The sequence below is a fragment of the Schistocerca serialis genome, chromosome 4 (genome assembly GCF_023864345.2).
Source record: "Schistocerca serialis cubense isolate TAMUIC-IGC-003099 chromosome 4, iqSchSeri2.2, whole genome shotgun sequence".
Lineage (NCBI taxonomy): Eukaryota > Metazoa > Arthropoda > Insecta > Orthoptera > Acrididae > Schistocerca > Schistocerca serialis.
This window is the reverse complement of record NC_064641.1, coordinates 630249152-630271891: the sequence shown is the minus strand read 5'-3', so window position 1 is coordinate 630271891 and position 22740 is coordinate 630249152. Positions and strand designations below refer to the sequence as shown.

The following is a 22740-nucleotide window of genomic DNA, read 5'->3' as shown; positions in this document are numbered from 1 at the left end:
GATGATGCACGGCCTCAACTGAATGATCGGATGTCTTTGGCAAACACACGGATGGTGAATGAGAACAAGGAATATTAATACAACAATATTCTTTGTTCTCATACGCGAGCCGTTTATAGGCAAGCGGTTTACTTTGTTGCCGTCAGTAAGGGACAGCATGCGGCCGCGTCCCCTGTTCGCGACAGCATATGGGTCGGTTTCCAGGTCCTGCTTTTCCGTCAGTAGCTATTTACTTGAAGTTCAGGCAGAACATCCCTCCAGTTTGTTGCAACCACTTCTTGAATTTTCGTGCTAACCACAAATTAGGTCTTAATAGTTTTACATTTATACATACTATGGCATTATTTGTTTAAGCGCCATCCGCCATACTGAACTGGAATCCATGCATCCGGCTGTTTTATTTAATGACATTCCGTCTTTTAGCGTTGTTTTGTTCTGACAGACAACGAATGATGGCTACAAAGTTCAGAGACTTTTAGATCTAATTAGTACAAATATTTTAGTATTCTCATGTAAAAATTTTTAATCGTTTAAAAAAAAAATTTAAAAATCGTAAAATAATTTTAGAAATGTATTGTATCAGTGGGTGTCTCAGGGTTGTTTCTCCTTCTTGATTTATTTACTGTTATGCAGATGCTCACCTGAAGATGTGGCTTTTAGTGCCATGAAACCGGCGGTGATCTAAAAATAATGGACTAAATACAGCTAAAGCGGTTTATTAATACCCTAGATGTTTCTTTACAAATAAAAATCCAGGGGTATTCTGGCACAAGGGCAAAGATCAGTGATGTAGATATTACTACTAATGGTGTTGAGAAACAGCTGAAATATCGAAAACTGAACAATGCTCCAGTGCCCAATGGAATCCCTCTCACATTTACTCCCAGTAACTCGAAGAAAGCAATGGTCACACACGCCTACAAGACGCGCTGTAGAAGTGATTGACGAAAGTACGTAAGTCTAACAGAATGACCTACTCCAAGCCAACAAGCATTTAGCGTTTCGAAAAAGACGATCATATGGAACCCAGCTTGCACTTCTCACGTGACATACCGAAAGCCATGTATCAAGGCAGTCAGGCAGAAGCAATATTTATTTCCGAAAAGTACTTGCTCAATACCACATCTATGCTTATTATCAAAACTAGCGAGTGGCTGTGATTAAAGTGCAGCAACTCACAGAAGTCCAGCGTAGACTGTAATTATTGTATGGCAAAACTTGGTAGTTATTCTACTACCTTAATGAGAAAAATATTTACGTTGGAAAAACGTTATTTCCCATTTTTTCCACCAGGTGCAAATCTGGCCCTGTGAATGCAAGAGAGATGTACAAAAAGGTTTCCATGTGTAATGGATTAGGAACAGGACATGGGTAGAAAAGGTTAAACAACTGGGAAGAGCACAATGTTGATATTATTAATTGTCAATTTGACAATATGAACACCGGAGCCACGGACGAGATGCTGTACATAGCCAGGTTTGCACCTGGTGGCCAAAACTAGAACTAATTTTTTTCAAGCGTATATCAGTTCCGCATTAATGCGTTCGAGTATCTATCAAGTTTCGCAGCCGTACGATAACTATAGCCTACACTGGACCTCTATGAACAGCTGCAATTTAACTATAACAACTCACTACTATCGTAAGGGTTATAAAACGGAATTTGTAGCTGGGTTGAGGACTGCTTGACAGGAAGCACGCAGCATGTTACCTTGGATGGAGAGTTTTCGACAGATGCAGAAATAACTTTGAATGTGCCACAGGGAAGTGCGTTGGGACCCTTGCTGTTCACGTTGTATATTAATGATCTTGGAGACAATATTAACAGTAAAATCAGATTTTTAGCAGATTAGTTACCAATATAGTGCTGTCTGAGAAATGCTGCACAAATGTTAAGTAGGATCTCGATGATATCTCAAAGTGGTGCAAAGATTGGCAATATAAAATTGTGCACTTCACAAAACGAAAATCATAGTATCCTACAACGGCTGCAGTATCAACGAGTCACATTTGGAAACGGTTAGCTCATACAAATGACTGGATGTAACACTTTGTACGAATATGTAACGGAACGATGACATATGCTCAGTTATGGTTAGAGCATGTGGGAGACTTGGTTTATAGGTAGAATGCTAGGTAAATAATCAGTCTGCAAAGGAGATCGGTTACGAAATACTCTTGCGGCCACACCAGAATATTTATGAAGTGCGTGGGACCCTTACCGATTAGAAGGAACAGGGGATATTGATCGTATGCAGAGACTGATAACACTAGTGTTTGTTTGACCCTTGGGAGGGTGTCAGAGAGATGCTGAAGGCAACTGAACTGGCAGCTGCTTGAGGATAGGAAACCCACTTTCAAAGTTTCCAGAACAGGCTTCAAATGCTGATCCGGAAAATACAGCCGCCTACGTATCGCTCCCGTATGGATTGTGAGGACAAGATTAGATTAATCACAACGCACAAAGAGGCTATTGAACAGTCATGTTTCATGATCTCCATACTTGAATGGAACGGGAAGAATCCTTAGTAACTGCTACAATAGGAAGCAACATCTGCCATGCATTTCACAGTCGTTTGCACAGTATTGATGTAGGTGTAGATCTAGACCTTGTAAGGGGCGCTAAGATCAGGTATTTCTTCGCTAATTTGTTATTCGTGTAACAAGTTTGTCGAAATTACATCAATATTAGACCTGTATGTCGCTGAAAAACATATTGAAGTATGAATTGCTCACGTAACACGCTTATCGAAATCACGGTACGATAATCACATTATTTACACAATGCATTTAAGTTTGAATTTACCTCATTTAAGCTGTAGCCTATGTCAGTTGTCAAAGTAACTTAAATAATATAATCCATCTATTACGAAGCAATACATTGAAGTTTGAAAGTGCAACAGCAATGAACCATGTTTTTTTTTTTTTTTTTTTTTTTTGTCGTTACTTACCGAAGCTCTGCACCAACGGCAATTACGCGTAGACATCAAATATCAACTGTCCGCACTGGAAAACTTGGAAGTTTGTGGTAAGAACTATGGGACGAAACTGCTCAGGTCATCGGACCATATGCTTACACACTAATTAAACTAACTTACGCTAAGGACAACACACGCACCCATCCATGCCCGGGGGAGGGCTCGAACCTCCGACGGGGGAGCCGCACCAATGTCCGCACTGGATAGTTCTTTGTTGTATGAATACGATTGACATCGAAATAATAATGTCTAATTCGCTTGCAAACGAGTTAAAATTCCGTGTGTTTATGCAGCAAGATAAGAAAAGAAATAGCCATGGTAAGCACGCATGAACAAAAATTCGTTCAAGGGTTTTGTAAGCTACCTGCTTTATGGATGGACTAAAGTTGCTGCTGATTTTGCCAATGAATCTCAAAAAAACCATTCAGCAGCCAAGATCGCATAATATGCTGAATGGTTTTTTATAATTAAAACAGAACACCCTCCAGTATTCTCAAAACGAGAAAATTCAATCAATGAATCTCACTCTGGCATCTGCCATACCTGCGATTAGTTTTACGTCGTCATTACACTTTAAACTGTTCCGCATGCATATTCCCAGATATTTAATGGATGTGACTGCTTTCAGAGGTTATTCTGAACTCGTGTAACCACACAATAATGGATATTTCTGGCTATTTACGTTATGCTGAAGGTCAACTGCCAATGCATGTACCAAACATTGATCCACTGCAAGTCTTCTTGCATTTCGCTACAATTTTCTAGTGTTGTCACTTCTTCGTGTGTAACTGCGTCGTCCATGAACAGCCTCATTAATCTTCCTACGTTATCCACAAGGTCATTTACATGTATTGCGAAAAGTAATGGTCCTATGACACTCCCTTCGGATACGAACGAAGTTACTACTACTTCTAAAGATTTCTCTCCGTTAAGAGTCACGTACTGTGTTCTGTTTTCTGTGAACTCTTCAATCGTGGTACAGCTGTCAGGATTATTTTAAAAATTGTTACGAACGACAACCTGTTAACAAACGTAAATGAAATACCGGTAGGTAAACACGATTTTGTCAGATTGGCCGACTGATAGAATGCTGTACTCCTGTTCAATGTTTGACATTGATTATTTTGTAAGTATTTAAACAATATCTGTCATATTTACATTCAAAGTTAATTAATAGGCCTACAGTATTTTATACTAAACTGATCAACGTAAATGTCCTGGTTAGTACGTTATGCAAGTCCTTCCCTAACTAAAAATAAACTCATCAGCATAAAAATATGGAGTTATCATTGGTGTCCCATATAGCGCTGTTGTGGAAGTTCGCAATCGTATTCGGCACGGTGATCTATTGTACAGGCTCCTGAGTAGAGCCTTCCCGATTAAGATTACGCCATAAAAATGTCAAATTTTTATGCAACATCCGCAATGTGTCACGAAAACAAAGGAAGCAAGGCAAGAAGACAGGAGAAAAAAAAAAAAATTACTGCTACATCGTATGCGAACGCGACGAGAATGGCTTAATTCCAATGCTAGCAGACGATACCACCGCCAAAACACAAATCGCAGTTAATCTTACGTATGTGTCTAATACTGCACTGTTTTCAGTTCGGCGTCTATGTTTCGATATAAAAGCTGCTTATTGTGCCCCTATCTTACATGTACACATTATGTACCTACAGACGCTAAAATGGTCCATGCGATTGTTATGCTTTAATCAGTACACTCTCTCTGCTTGCAGAACTAATTATTGTTTCAGTATTTTGTGATAATCAAATGGATAGGAACATCATCATGGAACTAGCACCACAGTCTAAAGATAGGCATTGTCTTATTATAAGAAAGAAAGGATTGCAGAGGCGTGCACCGAACATACCTGCGCAACACTGCAAGTGTCGACAGTAAGCCCTGTGTTTCTTGTTTGGAAAGAAACCAGTCCCTTCCATACACGGCACTTGCTCTGACAACAGTAAAGCTCACTTTATGCAACACCCTGAAGTCAGCATTGACTAATGCTCAGTTCTGTCTCGGGTCTGTTTTTCCGGCAGTATTAGTTGTATGTTAACAGTGATACACATCAGTATGGACAGGTTTACTGATTGATAACTGGGCGATGTGCATCTCTTGGTTCACTGAATGCAATGAAGAAATAGTACAACGACACTATGGTGAGCTGTTCCCTTAGCGACAACAAACATACGAACGTGTTTCTGCATCTATACTGAGCCAAGGGTGGCATTATTGAGGTCGGCACTACTCCAGTTCGTTAAGTCCTTGGGCAGCAATGTTATGACCTCTCTGGTATGAGTGACATTTGGCAGTGCCGAGTGGAAAAAGGGAGCTCACCATTTACAAGCGTCCTGTCCAGCTGACTAACACACTAAAGCACCTTGCATTAACCTTCGACCGGCAACTAACGCGGAAACCTCATTTACTAACTATCCATCAGAAATCCCACAATAGACTATAACTACTAACTCGCCGAACATGGGAATTACACCCCTCCACTATCCTTCGCACATACATATCCCTGTTCCGCTCCATCCTTTGCTTTGCCAATGCTGAATGGATATCTGCCATACGCAAGTTCTGTAAGTTCCTCCAGATTCTGGAACGTCATGCTTTCCACCTCACTTCACATACCCACTTAACCTTCCCCCACAATGATCATTTACCAACTCACCAAATTCCCACCTCTCTTCACTCGCGTAGAACATCTCCCGATAATCTACACCATTTGTAAACTCAACTCCACCAATCGTATTGTGTCCCACCTCCTCTCCAATCCTAGAATGCTGCGTCTACCTACACGTCCCACCAACGCTCCACCTGCACATCCTCCACATCCTCTGCCAAAGAAATTTCAACCGACTCCCTCCTCCAGGTCATGAACTCCATCCCAAAATATACCCCTCCTACCAACTATGAATCCACCCTCCCCTCTCCACCGCCCCAGGGGCTTCCTCCCCTTCCTCCCCCACTTCCTTTTCCGCCTACAGTCGCTCCCCACTCCCTTTTCTTTCAAATTCACAAATCCCAATTCCAGCTACCCCTCTTTCGCTGTCCCCCAACAGCCATCCCTATCTCATTGTCATTGCCACCTCTTACTAGCCCTCAATTCCCATCCCCATGACTCTCCTCTCTCGCTCTTTAACTACTTTTCCTTTCGTCTACCATCCCAGGGCAGGACCCTTCGAGTTTTAGTGAAAGTCTGCAGTGCTCCGTTTTTAATGTTCAGTGTCTCTTCCATGTTGTTCCAATGTTTTTTTCGAGTGTTTTAATGGTGTTCATGTGTTTCTTAAATTGTGTTGTATGACCATATTTTTATCACTGCTTTTAAAGTATTTGTTCAGCCAGACTTATTACTTTAGTCTTTCATAATCCTCATATTTCACTACTATTTTAAAATCATTGTCATATTGGTTATATGTTAACGCCTAGGTGTGGGCTGAGTGTACCAGTATCAGTCCCTCCCCCCCCCCCCCCCGGGACCCACATAGAGTGAGGGGGGGAGGGGGGATGAAAATCACAGAAAAAGGGGAAATGGAGAGTGCACCGTGAGTCGAGTTGCGAGTTTATTGACTGTTCAAGACGGTCCACTGGAGCTAAGTTTGCTGTGAGCCGAGTGCTGGCTGGCTTGTTGACAGTGGAGGATATCTGACCGCAGCGGAGCCATCTCGTGTCCTGATGAGTGGTGGAACGTATGGCTCGCCGATGATGGGTTGCTGTTGTGGCTGTGGCTGCGTTTTCTACCATTTTGGACACAGTGTGGTATGGCATGCCAGTGCGTGAATGCAACTAGTTGTGCTAAGAAAGAGTGCTTCTGCAAGTACTGTAAGCTGAGGTTTTGCTGACGGACATAAAACGGTGTCATTAAGTACAGACTTCCCTACTCGTTTACGTTAAAGTGAATGACTAGCCTGGACAATTAGTTGATTTTTAGGGTACAGACTTATGACAAATTGTGTTAATATGATTGATCACAGAAGATGTTTAGTAAATTCTTAAATGTGGAGAGACTGCCTGTAGAACATGATTGGCTGCATTGACAATGATAAAGGATTGGAGTGTTTTGAGACTAATACTGAACTGTTTGAGATAAATCACTGCGTTGTTAACTTTCATGTACACTGTATGTGAGGATGTGGACAGATTGTCTTGTACCAAAGTTAATGTTAATGGCAGCCAATTGAAACAGCTAACATCGATACTCTTTCCAAAAGGGAAGCTATTGTTATTAACTTTTACAACTGTGTATGCTGAACATTTGATTTTCAAGATTCAATAAGAATTTCTGAAGTGTGGTTTTTAACTTTGTGGTAGCTTTATAAGCTTAGTTACCTGTTCTCTACCACAGTGCTGATTTTAAATATGATGGTCTAATTATTGTTAACTAATTTTTGAAATTCCACAGAACCTGCTAAGAATTTTGTGGTCCGGAAGCTTTTGATTTGTAAAACATTTATGAGCCCATTTGAGATCAATTTAATACCTACACCTGAAAACTTCACCTTTTTTACGATGCTTATGATAGAAATAAATGTATAATTATTATTCTGATAAGTCAGACTCAGTCAATCGATCATCTTCTTTAATTCTACTGGTTAGTCCCACCACAGCACATAGACGCCTACGAGGAACCTGATTTGGTGATGGGATACTATAGGATTTTCATTGCTTGTTCATAGAAACAAAGGCAATTGTGCTAACAGAATAAATCAGAACTACATTATTATTATTATTATTATTATTATTATTATTCTGTAACGAGACACAGGTTCCTAAGCCCGTATTACTCGAGCATCTTTCTATTTAAACGGACTCGCCTTAGGTGCACTGGACTGAAGAATATGTCCAAATTTCATGGGGGACTGCATCTTCCGGCGTCGCCCAGTCGCTGCTTCTAAGGGCTCTCTCACATCACCACACACCTCTCCCTCAGAAAATCATGATTGACCTATTCGAAAATCATGAAATATAGAATCAAGGGCCAATCAGTCGATTATGTTCCAGTCTCAACGCTGTGGTTACGGTAACGCCGACAATGGTCGTGAGACGCCATCGCGAGAGATGGTCCGACGCTTTGGTCACAGTGCATCCGATCTCCTTTGTCGGTTTTTGGTGAGATAGAGGGATCAACAAAAACGACCTTGCTGTGCTGATACTGAGAACGGCTGAAAGAAAGGGGAAACTACAGCCTTAATTTTTTCCAGGGGCACGCAGCTCTACATCAAGGGTTCGCCAATTAAGTACTGGAGGGAAGCGTGGAAGGGGAAGGGGGAAGGTAAAAATCGTAGAGGGAGACCAAGAGATGAACACAGTAAGCAGATTCAGAAACATGTAGGTTGAAGTAATTACTTGGAGATGAAGACGCTTGCACACGATAGAGTAGCGTGGAGAGCTGTGTCAAACCAGTCTTCGGATTGAAGACCACAACAACAGATGTCACTGTGCTTTGTTAGATTCGAGTCCTGCAGTACGACTTTTGCTATTGAAACGACGCTAGATGGTCTTGAAGGAACTATATCTATCTCGCTAAGAATGTGCAAACACCATACACACTCTCCTCAGCTATTAGAACAAGTAGACAAGTTTTACCAATATATGTGAACGAATCGTTATATTACATACTAGAGATGATTTGCGGTGACTCTGCAAAGCAGTCCAACTTCAGAAGACGGAGTCCAGCTGAAGAGAGGCTAGTCTTTACAAAACGGTAACTTTTTTTTAATGCGTTCTATTTAATACCTCGTCCAAGAACTTTAAGTTCCTGTAAATTTGTTATTAACTTCATTTCTAATGGAGTACAAATCGATAGAGCATTACACAGTAACCCTGGTGAAGTAAAATAACTAACTGAATGTTCTTGCAAATTGTCAGTATCCTTCAATTTACGCCTTTAGTTATTGTACGTGAATATTTTTATTTGTGTTTGACATATATTGCACGATTAATGGAGAAATAACTGCAGATCTGAAATACCAATGGAATGGAAACAATTTTATTACAAAAATATCGCATTACATTTTGCAAATGATACCTCCTACCAAAGCGTGCATCTACATCGGAAGTGAAGACAGAGGGGAGACAGTGAGACAAGATCTCTAGCTAAGGAAACTAGGATCATTTGTTTCAACAGTCAGAGTCATAGATTACTTTTACATAATTTCTTCACTACGTTGCGTTATTCCATCTGTGGAGCGGTAACTTGTGCAACAAATTTAGAAAAAGGGGTATTGTAACCAGAATGAGATTTTCATGCTACGGTCGCAGGTTCGAGTCCTGCCTCGGGCATGGATGTGTGTGATGTCCTTAGGTTAGTTACGTTTAAGTAGTTCTAAGTTCTAGGGGACTGTCCCATAGAGCTCAGAGCCATTTGAACCATTTTTTTTAGATTTTCACTCTGCAGCGGAGTGTGCGCTGATATGAAACTTCCTGGCAGATTAAAACTGTGTGCCGGACCGATACTCGAACTCGTGACCTTTGCCTTTCGCGGGCAAGTGCTCTACCAACTGAGCTACCCAAGCACGACTCACGCCCCGTCCTCACAGCTGGCAGATGTAAAGCTTGGGTGGCTCAGTTGGTAGAGCACTTGCCCGCCAAAGGCAAAGGTCACGAATTCGAGTCTCGGTCCGGCACACAGTTTTAATCTGCCAGGAAGTTTCGAGGGTATTGTAAGTTGTACTGAAACTGCACATGTAGTAGTTTGGAGAGCTGGATGTCTCTCGTCGGACGAATCCCCTGATATCAATGCCACTGCGACGGCAGGCTTATGAGGGTAGTACCAAGAGATGTCTGCTATGAGAGGATGAGAGCACAGTAAGAGGAAACAGTCGTGTGAGCTTGCACAACAGGAGGTGGTGTGTGTGTAGCGATGGCATAAAAGGGGGGGGGGGGGCACTGTTGTGATGGCATAAAGATGGTTCAAATGGCTCTGAGCACTATGGGACTTAACATCTGAGGTCATCAGTCCCCTAGAACTTAGATCTACTTAAACCTAACTAACTTAAGGACATCACACACATCCATGCCCGAGGCAGATTCGAACCTGCGACCGTAGCGGTCGCGCGGTTCCAGACTGTAGCGCCTAGAACCGCTCGGCCACTCCGGCCGGCTAGCATAAAGAGAAGGGGCACTGTTGTGTTGTCATAAAGGGGGGGGGGCAGAGTTGTGTTGGCATAAAGGGGTGGGGCAGTGTTGGTAGTTCAGGGCTTGTGCCCCAGAGGACTACCTGCACAAAACATTCGGACCAGGAAAAGGAGTCCATTCACAGCCTTCACCTACTTAGCAGCAACAAATGCTCGCGATTCTACAGATAGAACGGCACAACACAGAGTGTTGGTTTACTCAACACAGAAAGGGAAAGACCGTCCAACAAAGGAAAAAATAGCCAGACTATATTTTTCAAACAGAAGTGGAAAATAATGAAAGAAACCGCATTTCTCACATAGCCGTAGTGTCTCACCTGTCTGTAGGAAGGGTAACAGAAGAGATCCCAAAAACAGAACGACCTCCTTAATGCAAACCAGCATGGTTATCGAAAACATACATCACGTGCAACCCAACTCGCACTTTTCTCGCGTGCCATCCTGAAGACTTTGGAGCAAGGCAGTCAGATAGCTGCAGTACTTCTTGACTTCCGAAAAGCTTTTGACTCAATACTACACTTACGCTTATTATCAAAAATAGGATCATATGAAGTATCAGACCAAATATGTGACCGCATTGAGAATTTCTTGGTAGGGAGGACGCAGATTATTATCTCCGATGGAGAGTCGTCGACAGATGTAGGATTAACTTCGGATGTGGCCCAGGGAAGTGCGTTGGGACCCTTATGTTCACGTTGTATATTAAAGACCTTGCAGACAATATTAACAGTAAAATAAGGCTTTTTGCAGATGATGCATTTATTATAATGAAGTATTATCTGAAAGAAAGTGCATAAATATTCAGTCAGCCTTCGGTAAGATTTCAAAGTGGTGCAGTGGCTAGCGGCTTGCTTTAAATGTTCAAAATGTGAATTCAGGTCAACGATATCAGAGAAATCGGGCTGTGGCTGAAACGAAACGCAGGAATTGTAGTTTCAAACATTGTAAAACAAAATGTAAGCGAGGAGCGAAGCTCGTCTCAGCAAACTGGAGGCCTATTCTTTTCTCTTGACTCCATCGTACTGAGCAGACGATTTTAGCAGTAGCAGAGTAGAGTAGTAGACGAATTAGTTTTGATTTATAATTAAATATGTTAAAAACGGGCTATATTTATCTTTGATTTAAAAGGAAATGTACTCTCCGCAGTTATTAAGTGGTACTAGATTTATGATTTTTTGTAATATTTGTTTGAGAAAAGCTATCTGGAACTGCGGGTTCAGCAGATCATGGTAAGGAGACGCAATGTGCCGAATGCAATTCGCGTGCAGCCGTTGATTTCATTTTGCTATAAGCAAAGCGCGTCCCTGAGATTATTTGCGGATCATTTAACAGTGGCTTGCGATAATTTTGAGCAAGCACTAATTATGTGTGATCTGGTCATTGTCTCCGAACTCTGAATCTGCTGCTCTCGCTTCTGTCAGATGCAGGCTCCACAGAATTGATGGTGGTGTTAAATTACTACGGCTCGTAAATGATAATAACTTCATGAGAAAATTTTATTTTGAAATCAGTGCTTTCTTTCTAGGTACGTATCAGACGCAACAGACTGAATACGTGCCACTAATAACAATGACCGTTGCTCCATTGCTCAGTGAGAAACTATAATCATTTGCTAATTTGATGTTTCACATGTTCTGTCATTTTATTCAAATAACTGGGACAACAACGTATCATAGTGGATACTCAATGTATACAGAGAAGAGCAGCATGAATCTCGCAAATCTGTTTGACGTGTGGGAGAGTGTCACCGACATGGTGAAAGAAGTGAATTGGCAGACTCGTGAAAACAGACAGAAACTACGCCGAGAAAGTCTACTGACAAAGTTTCAAGAACCTGCTTTAAATGATGACTCTAGGAATATACCACAGCTCCCTACATATCACTCTCATAGGGATCGTGAGGGTAAGATTAGATTAATTACAGCACGCACAGAGGCATTTTCCCGAGCTCCTTTCCGCAATGGAACGGGAAAAAGCCCTAATATCCGGTACAATGCGACGTATCCTCTTCCATGCACTTCACCTGCGTTCACAGTCTCATTGCTGATAAAATACCCACAATTTTGATCGTGTTTCTGACAGCGCCGAAGTAGTGAGATTTTGTTGCTATCATAGCTCTTAAGGCAATTGCAGACCACGTAAACTTCTCAGATCTTCGGAAAAATGCTATTTTAATCACATGTTGTTCTATACAGCAATTTCTTGCAAGTTAAGCCCAAAGACGTGCTGCGGCCGAGCGGTCTGGAACCGCGCTGCTGCTATGGTCGCAGGTTCAAATCCTGCCTCGGTGATGGATGTGTGTGATGACCTTCGGTTAGTTAGGTTTAGGTAGTTCTAAGTGTAGAGGACTGATGACCTCAGTTGTTAAGTGCAATAGTGCTTAGGGCCATTTGAATCCAAAGACGTACTGAACACTAATGTAACTTATCATCATCACCACCACCACCCTCATCACCATCATCGTCACCATAATCGTCACCATCATCATCGTCACCATCATCATCGTCACCATCATCATCGTCATCACCATCATCATCGTCATCACCATCATTATCGTCATCACCATCATTATTGTCATCACCATAATCATCATCACCATAATCATCATCACCATAATCATCATCACCATAATCATCATCACCACAATCATCATCACCATCAGTATCATCACCATAATCATCATCACCATCATCATCATCACCATCATCATCATCACCATCATCATCACCATCATCATCATCATCACTACATTGTTACCACTACCACCACCACAATCACTACCATTATTCTGAAAGTCTCTGTATTAGCTGTAATTTCCCGACTTTTCTCTTCGCCAGGAAGTTTGGGGGAAGTAATATATTGTCTGACTCTTCCTAAAAAGTACTCTGTCGGAACTGCAATAGTAAACCTCTCCGTGATGCACAATAACGCCTCTCATGCAGCGTCTGCCACTGGAGTTCGTTGAAAATCTCTCTAACGCTTTCACGCCGACTAAACGATCTCGCGACGAAACGCGCTGGTGCTCTTTTAGACTTCTCTGTTTCTTCTGTCAGTCCTACTTGGTAAGGGTCCCAGACTGATGAATAATACTCAATAATCGGCCGAACAAGCGCCTTGTTAGCCACTTTTTCCGTGGATGAGTTACATTTCCTTAAGATTCTTCCTACGAATCTCAGCCTGGCATCTGCTTTTCCTACTGTTAATTTTATGTGGTCATTCCATGTAAGGTCGCTCTGGATAGTTACTCCTAGGCACTTTAAGTGATTGCTGTTTCCAGCAATTTTTGATCAATGGTGTAGTTCTACAGCAGTGGATTTCTCTTCATATGTATGCGCAATATCTTACATATGTAGGCCGCTATGTAACTTGGGTCAGTACACATCCGCTAACTTCAGAGAAGAGATCATTACCACAATGTGCGTTGTGTGGCAAAGGTTTGGAATGGACCGTGCAATTGCAAATTTCATCCACTGTGAAATGTGCGCATTGATACGTTTTCTGTGGAGGTAAAATAAATGTGCCGTTAATGTAGTATAATGATTTTGCAGGGAAAGAAGTCCCACCTAACAGCTACAATTTTTCTTTGAACTTTATTCGCAACAGTCCGGTTTAGGAAATATATTTCTTGTCTGCGAATGAAGTTCAAAGAAAAACTGTAGCTTTTCGGAGGAACACCTCTCCCTAGAAAATGGATTATACAGCTTGGACCCAGCCCAAGCATGGAAACGCAGAAATGAGTGTTGTCAGTGCCACGAGACAGTCGCTCAGAATGGACGAAGTGACGTGCATTACCAGGCAACGAGTGGACGACTGCTTGCAGCCACAAACGAACTTGTGCAAAGGCGATACAATTTGGAAAAGTGATCCAAACTTTCAGAATCATCAGAGGGTTTTCTTCCTGTTTAAATAATATTTGTGCACAACGTAGTAGCTGGCAATTGAGGCTTTGTGCCAGTGTGGAAGCCCAGTTTTTATCTTGTGACTACTGGGCCCACGTAATAGGTTTGTTTCATATTTTTGTTACTGGTAACAGGCAAAAATGATTGTTCTTTTCCCGTCACTTTGTTTCAGGCAATTAAATGTGGGCTCTATATTACGTGAGATGAAGAAACAGTATAGTGGAGCAGTCCTACACCAGTTCGTCACGGAAATCTGAACTTCAGCCAGTCATATTCTTTGGAGAAGGTTATGGTCATTTTGTTTCGGGATAGGAAAGCCTTTTAGTATCTTTACTTTCAGAAAAGGGGCAGAACAATTAACAGTTTAGAACGAGACGTTAAAAACAGGTACGAGCAATAATTCAAACCGACGGCGTGGCATTTTGAGTTCCGGTAGCTTTCTGCTTGCTGCCTATACTCATTTACATAGTAACAGAACTTGGAGAATTCGTCAAATATGCGAACGGGAAAGCTGGACATTCTATTTACAGCTCCGTGCCCCACCCCATGGTTACCGTCTCTTAGCAAAGCTGAAAAAAGACTGTCGCCATAGGTTTTCGCAAATGATGAGGTCCAACACCTGAAGTTATGTTGAAGGTTCCTGTCGGCATATTTCTATGACGAGAGTAAATGATTTCGTCCACCGCTACTACAAGTGCTTTAGTGTTGCAGTACATTATCCTGAGAAATAGCTATGAGTTATAGCTTGTATTGATGTTCTATTAATAGCTCAATTTAAATTGCTTTCGAAATTTCCCCGTTATTTCATCGAGGCTTTGCTGTCACACTGTCCCTCAAAAAACTTCTGTATCTGAAAATTTCTCAATTTCTCAGGAATAATGAGGCGAAATATCAAGGAGAATATCAACCTCCAAATTCATCTTCGGAACGACAAGTTGAAATTTAAATTACTTTCAATTAAAATATACAATCCAACTTACCTCTCCTCTTCTCCTTGCGTTGCAAAGCAGGAGAATATCCCGTACAGTGCGAACACCAGCACCGTTGTGGATATAACACTCATCACGACTTTGAAGCTAAACACTGGAAAAGAAAGACGAGGGAAACATTAAAAAAATGAATAATAAAAACACTCACTACAAGTTAATTTGTTAGTAAAACAGCTTGCGGAATATCCTAGGTACTACATCTACATCCATACTCCGCAAGCCACCTGTCGGTGTGTGGCGGAGGATACTTTGAGTATTATGTCAAATTGGTTTTTTTCAAAATTTCATGGCGAAAACGTGCAGCATGCCGTGCAACTACGTTTGAATTTACTAGAATAAAACGTTTAGTGGCAGTGGTTTACAGAGGACCAGCTCTTGCTTCACTACTTTCGTAATCAACTTTTATCTATTAACGTTGCTTGGAGGAAAAGTTTTAGATTGTCGCACTCCTCAACGGCGATTCGGCGCAGATCTCTCACAGCGGTTGGTGGGCCACGTCGTCTATCAACAGGCGTTTTCAATCTATCCCAGGCATGTTCGATAGGGTTCATGTCTGGAGGACACGCTGGCCACTCTAATCGAGCGATGTCGTTATCCTGACGGAAGTCATTCACAAAATGTGCGCAATGGAGGCGCGAATAGTCGTCCATGAAGACGAATGCCTCGCCAATATGCTGCGATATGGTTGCACTATCGGTCGGAGGATGGCATTCATGTATCCGTACATCCGTTACGGCGCCTTCCATGACCTCCAGCGGCGTACGTCGGCCTCACATAATGCCACCCCAAAACAGCAGGGAACCTCCACCTTGATGCACTTTCTGGGCAGTGTGTCTAAGGTGTTCACAGCTTGACCGGTGCCTCCAAACAAGTCTCCGACGATTGTCTGGTTGAAGGCATATGCGCCACTCATCGGTGAAGAGAACGTGATGTCAATCCTGAGCGGTCTATTCGGCATGTTGTTGGACCCATCTGTACCGCTCTGCATGGTGTCGTGGTTGCTAAGATGGACCTCGCCACGGACGTCGGGAGAGAAGTTGCGCATCATGCAGTCTATTACACACAGTTTGAGTCATAACATGACGTCCTGTGGCTGCACGAAAAGAATTATTCAACATGGTGGCGTTGCTGTCAGGGCTCCTCCGAACCACAATCCGTAGGTAGCGGTCATCTACTGCAGTAGTAGACCTTGGGCGGCCTGAGCGAGGCATGTCATCGACTGTTCCTATGTCTCTGTATCTCCTCCATGTCCGAACAACATCGCTTTGGTTCACTCCAAGACGTCTGGACACTTCCCTTGTCGAGAGCCCTTCCTGGAACAAAGTAACAACGCGGACGCGATCGAACCACGGTATTGACCGTCTAGGCATGGTTGAACTACAGACAACACGAGCCGTGTTCCTCCATTCTGCTGGAATGATTGGAACTGATCGGCTGTCGGATCCCCTCCGTCTAATAGGCGCTGCTCATGCATGGTTGTTTACCTCTTTGGGCGGGTTTAGTGACATCTCTGAACAGTCAAAGGGACGTCTATCTTCAGTCAAAGGGACGTCTATCTTCAGGAGTTCTGGGAACTGGGGTGACGAAAATCTCTTTTTGACATGTGTATTAAACTGAAGTTTCATCTGTGGATTCAAATTTAACACTAGCAACACAAAAATATGTATATTTCAAGCGGAAAGTTCAATAAACCTAAGAATGTTTGGAATTCCAACTAGTTATTTGGACACACGAATTCTAGCTTTCAAGAAACCACATATTTTAGACGGTCCACAGGTAATGGCAGCAAGTGATAAGGACTCGGGGGTTTACCAGCGTATAACTAAAGTAAGGCAGAACAAATTTTCTAATCAACTTGTCAAAATCCGTATCATATGAGAGTATACAACGGAATTTTCTTTTTTCAACTAGTTTTGTAACAATTCATTCTGTTGTTCTCCAGGAACAAAGTATTTTCTTCTGCATTCTAGCGGCTTTTTGTTGCTGCCATATTGCAGTTGGGCAAGATACGAAGTATGAGAATCTTTGACGGATACACTTAACCGTAGTTACACCATCCAGTTTACGCACAGACCAGGAAACCCACAACTCCCGAGCCTTTGCCGAATCGCACTCTCTTGTATAAAACAGCTTCAAATGTCTGAATACTTTACGACTGAATTAATACATTAAATATCTGACGCTAAACATGTAAGCGAGAAGAAGTTCTTAAAAGTTTTCATATTGCCTCTGAAGTTTGCTGAAAGTCGCAAAGTGCTCTTATTCTCAAATACTGAATGAACGTATTGTGGGTACTTTGCGTATCGGGAGTTACCCTCTCTCAAGACATATAACCAGTTTCTAACTGCGATACTCGCCTTACTGTGTTGAATCTTTAACACAGGATTACCTCTCTTAATGAGTAGATTACGACAGCACTTTAAATTTTTAAATTCGATAAGTAGCTGTCATGAAACACTGAAAATCAAACTCTCTGTTGCTCCTGGAAGCCGTTAGATAAGCAACTCACAACTAGGGCCGTGCACTTTGCATAAGTTTACCTGTTTAGCAACATTTAATCGCTTATGACCTAAGCTGCACTACGAAATGCAAATTGTTTCTGTGGACAAAAACGATATTGTTTAAGGTTAATACTTTCAAAAATGGAACAATTACTTGATGGCCTCTTAAAATCTGCACTACGAGTGTGGTCCCTGCGGAACTAGCATTTGAGCCAGTAGCCAGTATGAAGAGTCAGGGGCATAGAAGCTGCAGTTCGCGCGCGCGCGCGCGCGCGCGCCCACACTCACACACACACACACACTCACACACACACACACACACACACACACACACACACACAACGCTTCTGAACCACAATAAGACCTACATTCACAGAATGGCATAGACGAAATCTAATCACTCTTAAGGAAATTGGTAATCAAATCATATCTAACAACAAGAAAAACATATGCTAATGTTGCTTTGCAAAAAAAACCTTGGATTAGCTGTTTACACTATGATCGTGTAACCATCTGTGAATCCTAACAACAACAGGGTGATACGTCGCCTCAATGCATTCGTATAGCACGTTTACAGCAAGACAGTAAAAGACGGTTCTAGCTATGTTCTGGCTCTCTTATCATTGAAGACTAACTTTTGACTTCACTTTTCTTGCAGAATACATAGTTCACTTTAAACTTTCCAACGCTGAAACTATTATTACACCGTGGTGCATCAAGAGGGCGACAAAATAAATCTAATTCCACGGCTCTCCAACGACATGGCACAAAAATGTTGAATGCTGCCTAAAATTATGCTCAGAGAAGTTATCCTACTGCGTGAGGCTCTTTATATAGACTCATATAGACATCGTATCAATATCTCTTCCAAACTGGACTTAAAAGCTCTAAGTTCCCCCAAATTTCGAAATGTTGACAGAAAAATAATATGGTGAGTTTATAGTAAATATGTGGTATCGTCCAGAGATCAGAGTGCCACAGCAACGTCTGCAACGCGAATCGACACGACACACGTTACTGAGGGATCACTGTAATCCGCAGTGATGTACCGGAGGCGCTCCAGAAGACCACACCTCCCTCTCAGCAATGGTAGCGCCCTCGTGCTGAGGTCAATATAGTGTTGAGAATGCAAGAGATCTGCCCACTTTGAGACCTCGGCTCCAACAGTCAGCAACATCGCCTACGACCAACGAGTAGTTATAGTTTCAGATGAACTTTTAGTGTTGTTAAGGCTGAACATTGTACCTCAAGAGAACATATTGTTAATTAGTGCATCAAGTGAAGCTTTGTTAGTCCGTAACAGTTGTAAATTATCCTGTTCTCCTTTGGCAAAAAAGAGTGTCAAAGTTAAGAAAAGCTTTTATTAATTCGTGTAACAAAGTGAACTAATATTTCATGTGTTCTAGTTTGATGAACCTTCTCCCAGAGCAATCAAAGACCTCACATTTGTGGCTGGACGAAACTACTTTCCCTTGGTCGCAACAAATCATTTTTCATTTCACTCCTAAGCAACCACATGCAATAATCAACCAAGTAGTCAAGCGATCAACAAAACCTAATTGTCAGTGATTTTCTTCTCTTTTAAAGTCCTTTTGTATGCCTGTAATATGTATACCGGTTTATACTTCCAATTTTTACTATTAGGACATGGATATTACACACGATCATAATTGAATACCTATTGAAGACCGAGAAATTTGAGACAACGGAGGACGACGCGGATTTTTTGTATATACCCTTAGCTCAGTCGAGTTTGTCACTGATAGACGATTGCAGTGTTACGGTAGAAGACCCAGTACTCACCACCGAATTAAAATTTACCTGTAAATCAGAATCACGTACGCGACGCTTTCGACGGATAAACTGCATAGAAGTGTCCCCTGCGGCTTTTAAAAGTTCCCCAACCAATCTACATGTTTACCTACGGATTTTCATTAATTCCCGGGCTTTAAAATGTCAAAACATCAAATATTTGAAATGAGAAAATGAGTAACACTACACACCAGGAATTAAACATTAGTCCGCGTTAAACCTGGCCATAAATGAGGATCCAGTCAAGGGCGCCGACGAGAAGGCAGTTATAAAACCACGGTAAACCAAGTGCTCTCGGTTCACGCCTTACTTAAAGCAACAAAGCGCATACTTACAGAGCGGACTGGGCCCTTCTAAAACGCGCAGGTATTCTCGTAGTTCACTGTCGGTCATTAAACAGCATTTCATTAGTTCGAAGGTTGTACTTCAGGTGAGCCTGTTGTCCGTTTCCAGGTATCACATCCGTGCTACCTCAACTGTTCCGTACACTCAAATGGTGGCTGTACCACGGGCAGGGAATGAGGAACAAAGCCTTACAAGTCGTTTATACGAGTGAAAATATTTCTTAGCTACATGGAAAACAGCCTAACGATTTCTCCGTCGGTAGACAAAGTCGTTAACTCTTGTGTCGTTAAGATAAGGCACCCTTGCTGTTTCGAGAATACCGTCTGATTTTCTCATCAAATGCCATTCTCAATTGCTGAAATTTGTAATGGATTTGCTGTTTATTTCTCGATATTAGATTCCTTAATTCCTTATGCTTGTTATACATTCACTTTCTTCTAAATCGGATCTGTTTTTAGACTTGTCATTGATTCCCAACCATCAATTGACTCCTGTTTTGCACTTTTCTGTTGCTCAAAGTTATGCACCCTAAATATTTTGGCAACGTAATGGTGATAACTGATCAAACTGGCAAATCATGTTCGTATCCCCATGAAACAAAGGAATTCTTAAGTAATGATAAAATCAGAAATTCTGTTACAGATTCTATGGACTCACTGAGCAGTTTTCTGGCAGCAAGAAATATCATCTAGTATTTGTTTTCTAGATTGTTCGTATTATGAATTTTCGTTAATCAAGCTGGCTTCAGTGGCAGTTCAGTTCATGGAAAATAGTTCCTTCTCTCTCTGAGCATTGAGTAAGGAAATGTATGAAGTGAGCATTCACGAGGGCAGAAAAGTATTTTTGTAGCGTGCATTTAAGGCGTGGGCCGAAAGTCAGTACCCATCTTAGCCCACTGAAAACATATTGATGATGATGATTGGTTTGTGGGGCGCTCAACTGCACGGTCATCAGCGCCCGTTCAAATTCCCAGTCTGTACACAGTACGATCTAGCCACTTTCACGAATGATGATGGAATGATGAGGACAACACAAACACCCAGTCCCTAGGCAGAGAAAATCCCAATCCGGCCGGGAATCAAACCCGGGACCGCGTGATCCAGAGGTAGCAACGCTAGCCACTAGACCACGATCGGCGTACATTGAAAACATATTATTTGAAAACATCACAGTTGATTGCTATACTTTTTCAGTTAATTACATTCACAAACACTAGACTGCACTGTTATTAATTTAAACATCTCTAACTCTGTTTCTAGTTGTTTCTAACCTGTTTTCAATTTTTTTCCGACGTAGAGAGAGCTTTTGCTATAAACACGTTGTACAAAGATGGTTATAATTGAACAATGAATAAGTGGAATAATAATTTCAACACTACTTCAGTTACAAGGAAGCCTGTCTGCAAATTACGGAAACATTTTGTGAAAAATGGATTTGCAGTGGATCACCCAGGTTAGGCAGGCTGTCAATAAGTGATGAAACTAAGCTTAAAAGTTTTACAAGCGGTCATCCAGAGCCCTAAAAAGCCTATTCAAAGGCTCTCTCTCGAACGGGATATTTCTAAAACTTTTGTGCGGAAAGTTTTACATAAGGCCAAATCCAGAAATTACGTACCCCGTCTTATACACGGGCTATTGGAATACGAGGTGCATTCAAGTTCTAAGGCCTCCGATTTTTTTTCTAATTAACTATTCACCCGAAATCGATGAAACTGGCGTTACTTCTCGACGTAATCACCCTGCAGGCGTACACATTTTTCACAACGCTGACGCCATGATTCCATGACAGCGGCGAAGGCTCCTTTAGGAGTCTGTTTTGACCACTGGAAAATCGCTGAGGCAATAGCAGCACGGCTGGTGAATGTGCGGCCACGGAGAGTGTCTTTCATTGTTGGAAAAAGCCAAAAGTCACTAGGAGCCAGGTCAGGTGAGTAGGGAACACGAGGAATCACTTCAAAGTTGTTATCACAAAGAAACTGTTGTGTAACGTTAGCTCGATGTGCGGGTGCATTGTCTTGGTGAAACAGCACACACGCAGCCCTTCCCGGACGTTTTTGTTGCAGTGCAGGAAGGAATTTGTTCTTCAAAACATTAGAACTTTAATGCACCTCGTACAATCTTCATCGCGGGCTTCAATTTTCTGAGGCATTGTTAAATAATTTAAAAGAGGGTGATAGTGAGTTGTTTTCTAAGATAATTTTGAGTGATGAGGTTTTTTGTTTTTTTTTTTTAATTCAAATTAAGTTACGATGGGTAGCGACTTTTGGCCCACCCTGTATTGTCTCCTAGGCATGTAACAGTACTACTTATCTATGAAAAGTAACTGTTCCTCCTTTCACGTATTTCGACTTGCGTCCGTAACGGCGACAAGTATTGATCACTACTGTTAATGATAAGGCTGTAACTATAGGGCAGATAAGTGAAACATTAAAGATTGGTCTTAGTACAAAATGTAAACAAACACCGTTATACCAAAGTTTTAAATTGGTAGCATGCGCAGTGCGCTATGCTAATCGCATAGATATTCAAATTATGTTTCTGAGCATTAATTTTCAACCATTCCAAGACGGCGGACAGAAATATCTTTAACAAGACGATAAAAGATTTATTTAATTAAATGAAATGTAGAATTTATACAAAGGTCGTTCCGTTGCACATTTAGCACCCTCATTCAACACAATTCATGGCATATAAGAAACAATGCTGATGATTTTAAAGTGGACAGGCCATGGGAAAGATCTACTAGCATTCGAACTCCTCATAACATCGAAAGTGTTCGAGCGACGCCGAAAAATAGTTGTAAAGACCGTCCGAAAAGCACCATAACTCTTTCGGATTCCCACGCGTCTGAGCAACGTGTTTTTACTCTTACCTAAATTAGCGATCGACAACAAGCGCTAAAGAATGGAAATCACTCGATGGACTCTGAATTAAATAGTGTATATTGTTTAACTTTGTTTGCTTTACACAGAAGCACTGCTTCAACAGAATAAATTAATCCATGTGGAGAGCGTGTTTTTAAAAATATGTACTTTTGGACCTCTAAGAACGCAGACGCATTCCTCCAACGGTG

General features: G+C 41.7%; 1 protein-coding gene across 3 annotated transcripts in view; it reads right to left on the bottom strand.

The window, feature by feature from the left end:
• The window catches only part of LOC126475462 (chitooligosaccharidolytic beta-N-acetylglucosaminidase), a 229968-nt gene that overhangs the window by 41102 nt on the left and 166126 nt on the right, over positions 1-22740 (bottom strand). For all 3 annotated transcript variants that reach the window (XM_050103346.1, XM_050103345.1, XM_050103344.1), the window contains exon 2: positions 15002-15104. In XM_050103346.1, coding sequence (XP_049959303.1) covers positions 15002-15084 — 83 coding nt within the window. In that variant the 5' untranslated portion in view covers positions 15085-15104. The remainder of the gene's footprint in view (positions 1-15001; positions 15105-22740) is intronic.